Source organism: Stylophora pistillata, chromosome 12 (assembly GCF_964205215.1).
Source record: "Stylophora pistillata chromosome 12, jaStyPist1.2, whole genome shotgun sequence".
Taxonomy (NCBI): Eukaryota; Metazoa; Cnidaria; class Anthozoa; order Scleractinia; family Pocilloporidae; genus Stylophora; species Stylophora pistillata.
The window spans coordinates 16,925,827-16,937,409 of record NC_142530.1 but is presented as its reverse complement, the minus strand read 5'-3'; the positions used below and the strand labels follow the sequence as shown (position 1 = coordinate 16,937,409).

Sequence of the window (11,583 nt, the reverse complement as noted above, 5' to 3'; positions counted from 1 at the left end):
CAGAGAAAAGCGCCAGTAAGCTTTGTTACGAGCTGAGCTGAATAGGCAGTACTTATATCTTATTAACCAAGCGCGATGGCCGTACTAGGAGAACATCGGCCCGAGGTCTTGACAGTACAGACTGAGCGCAGCGAGGTCCGTACAAAAAAGACCGAGAGCCGATATTCTTCCAGAACGGTCCCGAGCAAGCTTGGTTAATAAGAGATTTATTATACGACTGAAGTTCAAAGGGACACAAGTGCGGTGTCATTCGGGACCATTCGGGACAGTGCCCGGTCCAATACTTAGAGAATATTGACCGGCAATAGAGCATTTTGATTGGTTGATTTTAATTATTGGCCCTCTGACTGCCCGAGTCGTGTAATAATACCACTTACATGCACTGAGGTCACTCAAAATAGTCAGTAATATGCGCGCTCATCCCGTGGCAAAACTGACGGAGGAAGCTTAGAATGTCTGTCCAAGAGATGAAGGAAGAACAGTTCTTCGAAGACGATAATAGCGGGCTGTTAGTTGAGGTCGTCAACGAACTGTTACCATGTGGAAATAGATAAAGGAGAGACACTAGTCTTCAATTTTGTAAGATTGTTGCTTAAAACTGCAAAAGCATGTGAAGCCCTAACCAGATACTCATAACAACATATGTCACATCGCTGGTTAAAAGTTTGAAATTAATTTAGACGTTTCGCGCACAAACCTTGAGCAAAAACAAACCTCTTACTCGCTTTAAAACATTAAAAAAAAGATAGCACATTCAAAATTCAAACTGCTTTATTTTGGCTGCGTCAACGTGTATGATGTGTTGCGTAGACAACAATCTGTCGAAGAAGCAAAGATGTAAAAACAAAAAAAAAATTAAGTGTCGCAAGAACCAACTCGTGATAGTCCTCTTCAGTTTAAAAGAGAGGTTAAGTCGTGAGTTTGTCATTTGTTTTCTTTCTTGCGTCCGTTTTAACATCGTCAATTTCACTTTTTCTGCAACAGGTAATTATGCGTAGCTTTGGACCTAAAAAAGCGTTCAAGCGTTTCATTATATTACGATGCATACATTATGAACGCCAGAATTACATTAAAATAAACCCTTCGACAACAATAACAATTGCTGAGTATATCAAACCTTTCGGTCGTTAAAATGCGGCTGGTTCTCGTTCTATTCTTCATTGTTGTTGTTAGCATCGAAAACTCTATTCAAAAGGTTAACCGTGACACAGAGTATATTGGAGACAAATGCTCGATACATTCATGTGATGATTACCACAGTACACTGAAAGTTGATCGCGAGAAATTTAACTCGAAAGGTATGCTACCTCGTCAAATAATTACTTGTGTTATATCCGATATACAGTAATTACTTCATAGCGATGCAACATACGTTCTGTATAATAGTTACTGTTATGAAAGTAACCCAAATTCGATCAGAATGCAGAATTCCCTTTACCAGGATGCCACGTCAACAAGGAATAATATTTGAACTTACAAATAATCTTTGTCTGCAAAGATTTCACCTTATAATTAGGTTGCTAGAATTTTTAAACCAACTATCTACATCACTAGCATATTCAGTTGCTTCACGTGGAGATTCAATTTGCCTATATGTCTGCAAATGTTTTCGGCAGACAAACCTGCTTTAATGACTTAGCTGCACGAACCAAGAGCCTCTCATAGCTCAATGAAAAAAACATGCGAGGCATTAAGCAAACCCTAAGCAGAATTTCGTCAATTTGACACTTTTCGGGACACCCGCAATTAGTTTCTTCCAAAGTATTGATGTCGGCGTAAACTGCAAAAATATTGCAACAGTGTGTTAACTATTAGGAGTTACTGCTGTCTGTAATACAGCTCAGATCAACTTATTTCCTGTTTCACATATTATTTTCAGCCAGTGGAGCTGTTGTGATATGTCTTCCAAATGAAATGTCGATATCTCTTCCCAAGGCCTTGCTCGCCAGGGTTTCTGGAGAGGACCTCCGACTCCTGGACTCTAACTGCTCAGCAACAGAAAATGCCACGCACTTTGTTCTGACTACATCTCTGACTAGATGCGGCACATTCGGTAGACAAACGGACAGCAGTATAATATACAGTAACGAGGTTCGACAAGTTTATCCTGAGACAGTGATCATTACACGGGCTCCAGAAATTCAGATCTCTTTCAGCTGCCATTATTCCAGACATGGTTTAGTATCAACTGGCGCAATCCGCGGAAAGGACACAGAAGAAAATTTTGAACTTGAAGATGATAATTGTTGGAAAGACAGGTAACGTCGGGCAGCAAAAGCAGCCCATTTTCCACCTTAGCTCCATGTGACTTGCTGCACTGACTTCAAAATATCGACGTCCCACCAAGTTTTCCTTTCTGCTCCTTAATTCCAAATACCCCAATATCGATATACATATTCTCCATACTATTCGCTACACATTTCCAAAGGTGCTGAGAAGAAGAATTTGTTTAACAGTCAAGAGCTTCTATCGTTGTTGATCATTTCCTTTATTCTCACGACCTTTAATTACGTGTGATTCAGTGGTGATATTGTAAGGAGAAATTAAATGCTAGTCACTCTTAGGGTTTAGAGGAAGAAGGGGGGTTAGAGAGTTAACACTTTCTTTTTTTTTCATGTTTGCATCTCTCTTTCACATGAAGTTTTTTTCGGTAGATTCTTTCCGCTACAAACAATTTTTTTGTCATCGTTTAAGAGGCGAGGGGATATTTTTAAAGAATTGTGAGGGTCACAGTGAGGTTAAACTTTGGACGTAAAACAGCCAGAAAATTTGCCTTTAGGCGTAAAAATTGACAAGTTTTAGTCATTAGTCGTGAAAAAAGTTAGCTATTAAAGTATTCCTTATAATTACTGAGGAAGGAAGTTGGCCCTTAGCCGTAGAAGAGCCAAAATCTTCAACATTCCCCATTTGAATCCTTAATTGTCCTCAAGTTCATCCACCTCTTCTCGAGGACTAGAAAAAAATTTTGCTTCAAATTTTGTAGTTGTCGAGGATTCAGATTTCTGTGCAATATTTCTTTGAAAATTCAACTGAGTGGTATTTAAAATGATGTTGAATGAACATCATAATGGTAATGTCTTCACCAGTCGATGTTTTCCTTACGTAAAGAGATATCACGTTAAGTTTCTCAGTGACACTTAATTCACTTATATTTCTCTTTTGTCTCCAGGTTTCCTTTGTATCCTCGTTTTCCATCGTGTCCCGCTGAATCCAGTGACAGGAACATTGAAACAAGACGACTAAAGCCATAAATAACAACGCCCATAACAGAAGATACAGACGCGACAGCTCTGAACAAAGGACAACACATACTCATCCGTTACGAATCGATGTCCTAATTCAATCTCTAATATATATAAGTATCTGAACGGACGTCGTAATAGATTTAGATTTTACACAATTTAGCAGTAAGTATAAGAGGTGTTCAGTCGATGAATAACGCAGCAATTTCAAAGTGGCAAGGCTAAAAGCTCAGATTTTGTTCCTGTGGCATTGCCGACGTTCATTTGTTGTACGTAGGCAATAAAAAATTGCACAGTAATTTGATGTTTTCACCCCAACATCAGTAAGCATATTTCCCGCATTGTTCTCTATATAAATTTCCTAATAATGAAGATCATTTTCTTTATTCTCAAGACCTTGATGTATGATGCAGGGGTTACATTGTAAGGAGAAATTGGATGTTAGTCGCTCTCATCTAGTGATAAAAAGGTCAAGGTATCTTTGGATCGAACATATTACACTTCATCCACGTAATTTCATGGTTCGTAGAACATTTTCCGTGTTCACATTATGTAAATAGCTTCAAGATAATAAAAGAAATTAATAAACAAAATTTCCTTTTGTCCACATTTGAAATAACTTCTGATATATCATTTTCAAAGCGGAAAATCTAATCTTGTCGCCAAAAAAATTCATTCCCAGCGATGAGCTGAAGTCAGTTCCACTTTTGGTCCTTAAAATGTACGAGCAGCTAGTCTTACTAGTATTATTGCAAGTTTGCTTCTCTCTAGTGAGGTGTCGTCAGGGAATCCTTTCATATGATACACCGCAACAAGCCATGCGCGAAGGAAAGACGGGGAATCAAATAAGCGACGAAACTTCACAAGAAACCCTTGTAACAGGTACAAACATGCTGTCTTACAGACTAAAGACAATTTTAGAAATTAGATAAAATAATTTTTTCATTCTTTCCTTAGAAGATGAGTTAGAATTGAACTGGTTAGAAAATCAATGTTCATTGTCGAGTGCTTTTGGCCATAACGTGGACAAATATTTGTCATTTGTAATACACTTGTAAGGCTCAACTTAAAGGAAAGTAATCAAGGTTGATGTGGGAAGAGAGCTTAACTCTAAGGGTGGTTTTAAGAATGGCTAAATAATTTCAATCATAATTCATCCGGCGGGAAACTTTATTTAGTTATCATTTTTCATTTGTCGCAATGGAAACTGCCCAATGAAGCTGAACTCAACAGCTACTGTAATTATTAATGATCAAGAATTTTTCACTTAACAAGAGAAAGGTTATCCTTTCTTGTGAAAGTCAAACATTAATATGTTTTCGAAAGAAAAAATTTTGCGCAGTTTGTTCGCTCCTTCTATCCATCTGTTCTGTTCTGTCGACGTTGTCCTAGCATGCATTCCAGGAAAGAACTCGACTAGATTTACTTTGTCTCTGAGTTACCACTTACCAGTATGTCCTATTCAAACAAAATTTTATCGCAGATAAACTAAATAATTCATATTTTGACCGATGGATAATAACAGTTAACGAAATGATGCTCACAGGTGAACTGCAGTTGAAGAAAATGCTAAAAAGGGGAATAAAAAGTAAAATTCATCCTCGAGGAGCTTCAAACCTTAGTTATCGCTGATTAAAGTTTTCAGTGTTATTGTCTGTATTTTCTTCAATTACAATTTATCTGGAAGAATCATTTAGTGATAGCAATAGAATATATTGGGAAAATTTTGAGTTCACTGATGAATCCTCCATCATGGATCCTAAAATGAATCAGTAAAAATGCTAAGCTGTAGTGACTTTATTTTAACTTCAACAGAAGATGACTCCTCCCTACATTATTCAGATGATAGTAAAGGTTAGTTCTTTGGGGTAAGACAGAGATTCTGTTGCAAATGATTGACTTTTTAGTTCAATTTCAAATTTCATACGACTGATGAATGAATATCAAGAGAAAAGTAAACATATTTGAATCATTTTTTCTTGGGCACTTCTTTTCAAATATGGTTTTATTCCTTGTGCATAATCATGGATTATTTAGCAATACTTCTAAATGATATATTATGCCCCTTCCTTTTCAGATGATGAAGTCACTGTGGAGTGCTTACAAAACAGCATGCTTATTGCTATTCCCAAGTCCTTGCTCCGTGGTACAGACCGTGAGCATATCAGAGCCCTGGACGTGGATTGCGGAGCAACCGACAATTTAACCCACTATATCCTTGACGTACCGCTGACCAGTTGTGGAACAAAGAGCAGGCACACAAACTCGTCAATTATTTACAGCAACGAAGCTCTGCCTGTCCCGCCTATGGCAAAGGACGTTGTTTCTCACGTGCCCGATTTCCAGATTCCGTTTCATTGTTATTACGATAGTGAGGGACTGGTGTCAGGAGTTGGACTCATGCCACGAAGTGAGAAAGTTATCTTCTCCGAAAAAGGCTTCGGCAAATTCACCATGAGGCTACAGCTCTTCCCAGACCTCAGGTTTGAATGAGATGTTATACTGACACTATTGATCCCAGCGAAACGGTTTGCGTGTATATATAAGCCGGCGGTATTGAAGTAATAACAATAATAATAATATGCTAACCAGTTGTGGATAGAATGCTTGTCATATATCGCCTGGCTTACAAACGAGCATGAGGAAGCTTTTTGAAGCCATGATCAGTTTCGTTGGGGAACTCGAACTTGTCCCTGAATTCATAGGTATGATTTGACCTCTAACATCTACTCGGCTGTAAACCAGTACTGTCGTAGTTTAAGATAAACACTGAGAGTAGACTGAGAATCAAATCTGGGAATTTGCGTTGTTCAAGGGATTGCCAACCGCCATCTCTCTTTCGCTGATGAGTTTTATATCACACGGCAGAACACCACTCGGACAGTTGTCAATATCACACTTGATATCAGTCATCATTGCCTTACTTTATCATTCTAGCTATAAAGTGAGCAAATGCTAGCCTATTTCAACCCAGTTGCACTCAGTTTCAAGAGAAGAAGAGTATTTCAACAGTTTCAAAACGAACTTAGTATTGGACACTATGCTGATATGGCTTTTCACTTTCATGTTAGGTTTGTTGGCCCATACACTCAAGACGATTACCCCATTACACTAAGACTACGCCAAAAGATATTCTTTGAGGCATCTGTTGACACCATTGACCACAGGCTAACCATCCTCGCCAGGGAATGTTTTGCGACGCCCAGTCCCGACATCAACAGCTCACCCAAATATTGGATCATCAAGAATGGGTAACTTGCATTGAGAGTGTGCGGCTTATTAATTCTTACATCAATCTTCTTTCAAAAATAGTAGAACCCATCTGATTTATGTCGTGATGAAAAAGTTAAAGGGGAGATGATAATTTCTATGTCTTACACCTTTTCCTTTTTTCGCTCATACTAGCTGCAAAATGGATGAGACACTCGAATATTACCCGGCCAATGAGAGATCTGAGCGCTTTAGTGTGGAAAGTTTCAAATTCATCGGAGAGCACCCATTTGTCTTTGTGCATTGCCATATAAGGGTTTGCAACCATTCGGATCCAGAATCCAAATGCGTACGCATCTGTGAAGATCGAAGTAAACGTGATGTCAGCGTTGTGCAGGAGAGCGTCGATGACGTTTATCCTCTTGCCCAGGGCCCTATCACGTTGAGAAAAGAAGAAGTCAAAGATGAAATGGCGACTAATACTACCAGAAATGGTGAGATATTAAAAACCGATCGCAGTTATGGCCTTGTGTGTATTGCATCTAAATTCTATTATATTTTTTTGAGGGTCATTTGGAACAATACAAAAATAGATTTTCAAAGTTTAAGGAATTAGTTCTCTACGGAGAAAACAGATGAACAAAAACCCAAACGAGCAAGTGAAAAAAGACTGAGGGAAAAAGTGATATGACTGAGTCCTTTCTGTATCGTTTTTCTCAGGTCCAACTGTACCCGTTATTGCTATGGCGACTGCACTTCTAGCACTGAGCGCTCTGGGTGCAGCACTTCTAACAAAACACAAGAGGAAGTCTGTACACGAGTACAAGATGCTTGTCGAAGAAATTCAAGGCTGAAAAAGTGTAATGATATATAGATACAACATTTTGCTCATCTGTCTACGTAAAGAGTCAAGCTTCATTTTTTTTTTCAGACGAGAAAGATATTATCACTTAAGTAAGGTATGAAAAGCCAAAGAGGCGCATACAAAAAAAAGTTACCGTTCAAGAGAAGCTGACCAGAATATGATAATTTGCTTTCACAGCTGTTAAGAAAAGAATTAATAGACGTGATCTTCAAATTTGTGTGTTTACTTTTAGCTTCTTAAGCAGATGGTTCAAGAAGTTTGCGTTAGAATACGAGAATTTCAACCCTGGAAATAGTAATTGGAGGCAGGCTGCGATCAAAACTGAGGGTCTCAGGGGGTTAACCGTTAGCCGTAAAACGGCGAAAAAAATTAGCCGTTAAGCGTAAAAATAGACAAATCTCAGTTAACCGTTAATCGAAAAAATGTTAGCCGCAAATGAAAGCCATCACTCCATTAACACCCTCTATAAAATGCCGATTTAGAACTGTGGGAAGTTATTCTTGGACAGATAATTATTAAGAATGAATTTTGAATTACTTTGAGAGTGTTCATATGTTCATGTTGGAGTTCAGAAGTTCAGTTTATCATATGACTTTGAAGAAGACAAACTGAAAACTGCGCAAAACACATTTTTATCGGGTATATGCCAATGTCTTCAACATTCACTTTTTTCGCATCGATTTATTACAAATAGAAAGCTCCTCTGTTATATCAGACGTTTTTTGAAAAATTGCTGCTCATCATAAAACTTGAAAGAGAGTGTCAATCAAAATCAAGTCACACCCGCCAACTGATAAGTTTATTGCTCGTTCACTCTCGATCTTTCTTTTGCCGCCATCACTTAACTGAATGCCTCTCTCCCACAAATACTTTTTTATCATCCCACAATTAATTTCGAGAAATTTTCGCTCATTTTCACTATCACGGCCCTTTATTTCATTTCCCATCTGCGAGAAAATAAACTTGAAGAGATTTTCCTATCCGCTTATAAAGTGGGCCATAGCACTGAATCAGCACTGTTATGAGTGCATAACGATGTGCTACGTGCACCGGATGATGGAAGGTGTGTGATGTTGGTACTGGTTGGACCTGTCGGCAGCGTTCGACACAGTGGATCATGGCAGCCTACTATCGCGTCTCTTCCAGTGTATTGGTGTTCAGGGCTCTGCCTACACTTGGTTTGAGTCCTACTTGTCCAGTCGTTCACAGTTCGTCCAAATCAGAGATACTAGTTCTTCTGATCGTCAACTGATCTGCGGTCTTCCCCAGGGGTCTGTGTTGGACACAATCCTATAGTTGGTCTATACCTCTCCTCTCAGAGCTATCCTGCGTCGCTATGGTGTCGGGATTCATATGCACGCGGACGATATTCAACTTTACCTTAGCATAAAGACCATTGAATTGGAGGACGTCATGTTTGCGCGGAGTAGGGTTGAAGTTTGTTTGCGTGAGCTGAACCAACGGATGCTTTTAAACAATCTCCGGTTAAACAACGAGAAGACTGAACTCCTGGTTCTGCATGCTAAACACCGCCCTAAGCCACAATTAGATTCGATTACTGTGGGTGATGCCACTGTCGAGCCCACATCTAGCGCACAAAACATTGGTGCCGTCCTCGACGATACCATGAGTTTCGAGGAACACTTCAATGATCTATGCAAGACTGCTTTTATCATATCAGAAATATTAGTCGCATACGTCCATGCCTTAGTATTGACTCCACCAAAACACCAGTGCATGCATTAGTAACGTCTCGCTTAGATCATTGTAATTAGCTTCTTTATGGCCTACCTGATTATCTTATTCAGAGACAATATGTTATGAACGCGACGGCAAAAGTGATCACTTGCAAGCGAAAGTTTGATCATGTCGGTTGTTGGCTTGACTTCGCGAACCAAGATTAAAAAGGTTGTCCACGTTGACGTCGGCTGCAGGCACGTTCATGGCTGACCAGACCGATGCGGGAAAGGCAAATCCGCGGGCAGTATCTGTAGAGAAAGGTGATCTCCGGAATGATGGTGGAGGCGGCGCGGCCTTCCTCTGTCGCTTGTCTTTAAGTACCTCACGTCTATCCTCCTCAAATTAAGCGGTGGCTTGGTTGATTGTGTGGCGCCAGGTACCACGGTCTGTAGCCAGGTCAGATCACTCTTTGTGGTCGATGTTGCAGATGCTGAGTGACTTCTTTAGGCTGTCCTTGAATCTCTTCTTTGGAGCCCCTCTCTCACGATGTCCGGTTGAGAGTTCACCGTGCATGACAATCTTAGGTAGGCGGTGGTCTTCCATTCGGGAAACATGACCAGCCCATCAGAGCTGGTGCTTCAGGATCGTGGCTTCACGCGCCATACCTCTAGAACTCGGTTCCATTTGCGATTAAAAGCAGCGCATCTGTCTCTAGTTTTAAAGATAAGCTTAAGACCTATCTTTTTCGACAAGCATATTTTTAAACTTTCAATTTTTACTTATTTTTTGGATTTTTAGTACTTTTAGACTTTTGATTTTTTCGATTCTTTAGACTTTTTTCCATTTTCTAGTGTATAGGTTATGATAATTTGACACCGTAAAGCGCATTTGGGCGTTAGGAAAATGCGCAAAAAGAAATAACTTATTTATTATTATTTGTATTTTATTATTATTCTTTGTACCGAGATGAAAGCTACACCGCAGTTAGCCTCGTTCTCGCACAGTAATTTGGAGACCAAATGCAGACTAGAAGAACTAGGAGAACTAGTTGAGCACGATAACCAATGATCCTTTAGCAATCTTCCGACATTGCACGTGTTTGGAAATCAACAATACTGTAGTTTATTGAGTAAAGGGCAAGGGCAGTGAGTCTCTTTAAGTCCCGTTACTATGCAATTTAATGATCCAACGAAACAGATCACACTGACCTAACAGATTAATATTATATATCGATGTAGCAAGGAGGACTGGGTTAATTAAGTGCAATCGAGCTCGAGGTATCAACTGAGCAACCTCAGTGTGATGTATTTAGCTGTCCAGTAAACGTTTTTATTCCTTCTTCATCCAAACGTTGAGCCGTTTGTACGTGAATATCTGAAGTTCCTCGTCCACTTGGTTTACCTCAGATGACTACAAAATGGCCACGGAGGAAATCCCTGGAAACTGCGAGTTTTCCGATTTCTGTAGATTTCGTGCAATTTTAACGAAATGAACAAACATGTAGTTTACGAAAACAGACCAAAAGCGATAGTTTAGATGAAGATTTCACGTCAACACGGATAACTAAATCAGTTACCCAAAAGTTTATTTCTGTCTTTGGAAATCAAGTGATGGCTTTCACTCCCCCTGTGGGAACTATGGTTTGAAGTGGTTGGTCATCGGAGATATTGGGGCTTAGAATACCCTCATTTTTGGACTTTTTCAAACTAGAAAAAGTTGTCTTTTTCGATGTTTTTGAAGTCTGATAGATGTAGAACACAACGGGGACTGAAGCTGAAGATAGCTTTTCCGTTTTTCACAACAGCAATGCAAAATTAGCTCGTTATTTATACAACAAAACGCAAAAGATAAAGGTTTCCCAGGGAGACCCCATATCTCCCAGGGAATAAAATACTTTGAAATACTATTTTCACATTTGTTAACTCTTGATGCTTAGCATTTGCGCCAAGTTTGAGCCAAATTGGTGATTTTAGCATTAACGCCCCCTGCCCGGTTTTTCTCGTGGACTCGCTCTCAAAGGCATTGTTATCAGTCTACATTTCCTGACCTACTTGATTTTCTACCTCCGAAACTCGTTCCAACGGAAAACGATTTGATAACGTTTTTCTTCAGCCAGTCTTTGAAATGTATTCTTCAAAAAAAATACAAGTCGTTATCCATAGTGATTTGTAAGAATGGTCCGTTTAGTTATCAGTAGGGCGTGTTTTGCGTGAATTTTTCCATGCATACAACCCCCAAACAACAATCGCTTAGACCCACCACATGTTAAAGAGCTTTTCATTTTTTTCAGATAATTGACGATTATCCAAGGAATAATCATATTCGTGTGATACACTTCATTTTTAATAATGGTTTAAAAGAAGTTAACAAAATTTAGTTCATGTCATTATAAAAAAATTCCCTTTGCGACAAATTTCATCTTTAACATCAATAGTTTTTTCATGTGGTTCGTCCAGGAACTGTAAAGTATATAGCAGCAGATGCATGTACTGTCCCTAAAACTTTCTTAGATCGTGTACTCATAGAGATTTGTATTAAAGACAGAGCTCACTCGAAATGCGGAAAGTGGAATGCGCGATTTAATAT

The 11,583-nt window shown here is 39.2% G+C and overlaps 2 protein-coding genes across 2 annotated transcripts; both read left to right on the top strand.

The window, feature by feature from the left end:
- The first annotated feature begins 1,053 nt into the window (after positions 1–1,053).
- On the top strand, positions 1,054–3,851 carry LOC148719024 (uncharacterized). Its single transcript, XM_088741399.1, has 3 exons — positions 1,054–1,298; positions 1,880–2,258; positions 3,170–3,851. Exons 1-3 carry the CDS (start codon positions 1,133–1,135, stop codon positions 3,249–3,251), a joined length of 627 nt encoding a protein of 208 aa, XP_088597525.1. The 5' UTR covers positions 1,054–1,132; the 3' UTR covers positions 3,252–3,851.
- A 97-nt stretch (positions 3,852–3,948) lies between these two features.
- LOC111333782 (ZP domain-containing protein) lies at positions 3,949–7,530 on the top strand. Its single transcript, XM_022939405.2, has 6 exons — positions 3,949–4,124; positions 5,058–5,096; positions 5,320–5,725; positions 6,314–6,493; positions 6,648–6,946; positions 7,173–7,530. The coding sequence occupies exons 1-6, from the start codon at positions 3,962–3,964 to the stop codon at positions 7,304–7,306; spliced, it is 1,221 nt and encodes a 406-aa protein (XP_022795140.1). The 5' UTR covers positions 3,949–3,961; the 3' UTR covers positions 7,307–7,530.
- Positions 7,531–11,583: the final 4,053 nt, after the last annotated feature.

Excerpts from the sequence above, each read along its gene's own strand:
- LOC148719024 (XM_088741399.1), top strand. The coding sequence starts at position 1,133 with ATGCGGCTGGTTCTCGTTCTATTCTTCATTGTTGTTGTTAGCATCGAA. Across the intron at positions 1,299-1,879 it reads CGAGAAATTTAACTCGAAAG|CCAGTGGAGCTGTTGTGATA; the intron begins GTATGCTACCTC and ends TATTATTTTCAG. Across the intron at positions 2,259-3,169 it reads GATAATTGTTGGAAAGACAG|GTTTCCTTTGTATCCTCGTT; the intron begins GTAACGTCGGGC and ends TTTTGTCTCCAG.
- LOC111333782 (XM_022939405.2), top strand. The coding sequence starts at position 3,962 with ATGTACGAGCAGCTAGTCTTACTAGTATTATTGCAAGTTTGCTTCTCT. Across the intron at positions 5,726-6,313 it reads CAGCTCTTCCCAGACCTCAG|GTTTGTTGGCCCATACACTC; the intron begins GTTTGAATGAGA and ends CTTTCATGTTAG. Across the intron at positions 6,947-7,172 it reads GACTAATACTACCAGAAATG|GTCCAACTGTACCCGTTATT; the intron begins GTGAGATATTAA and ends CGTTTTTCTCAG.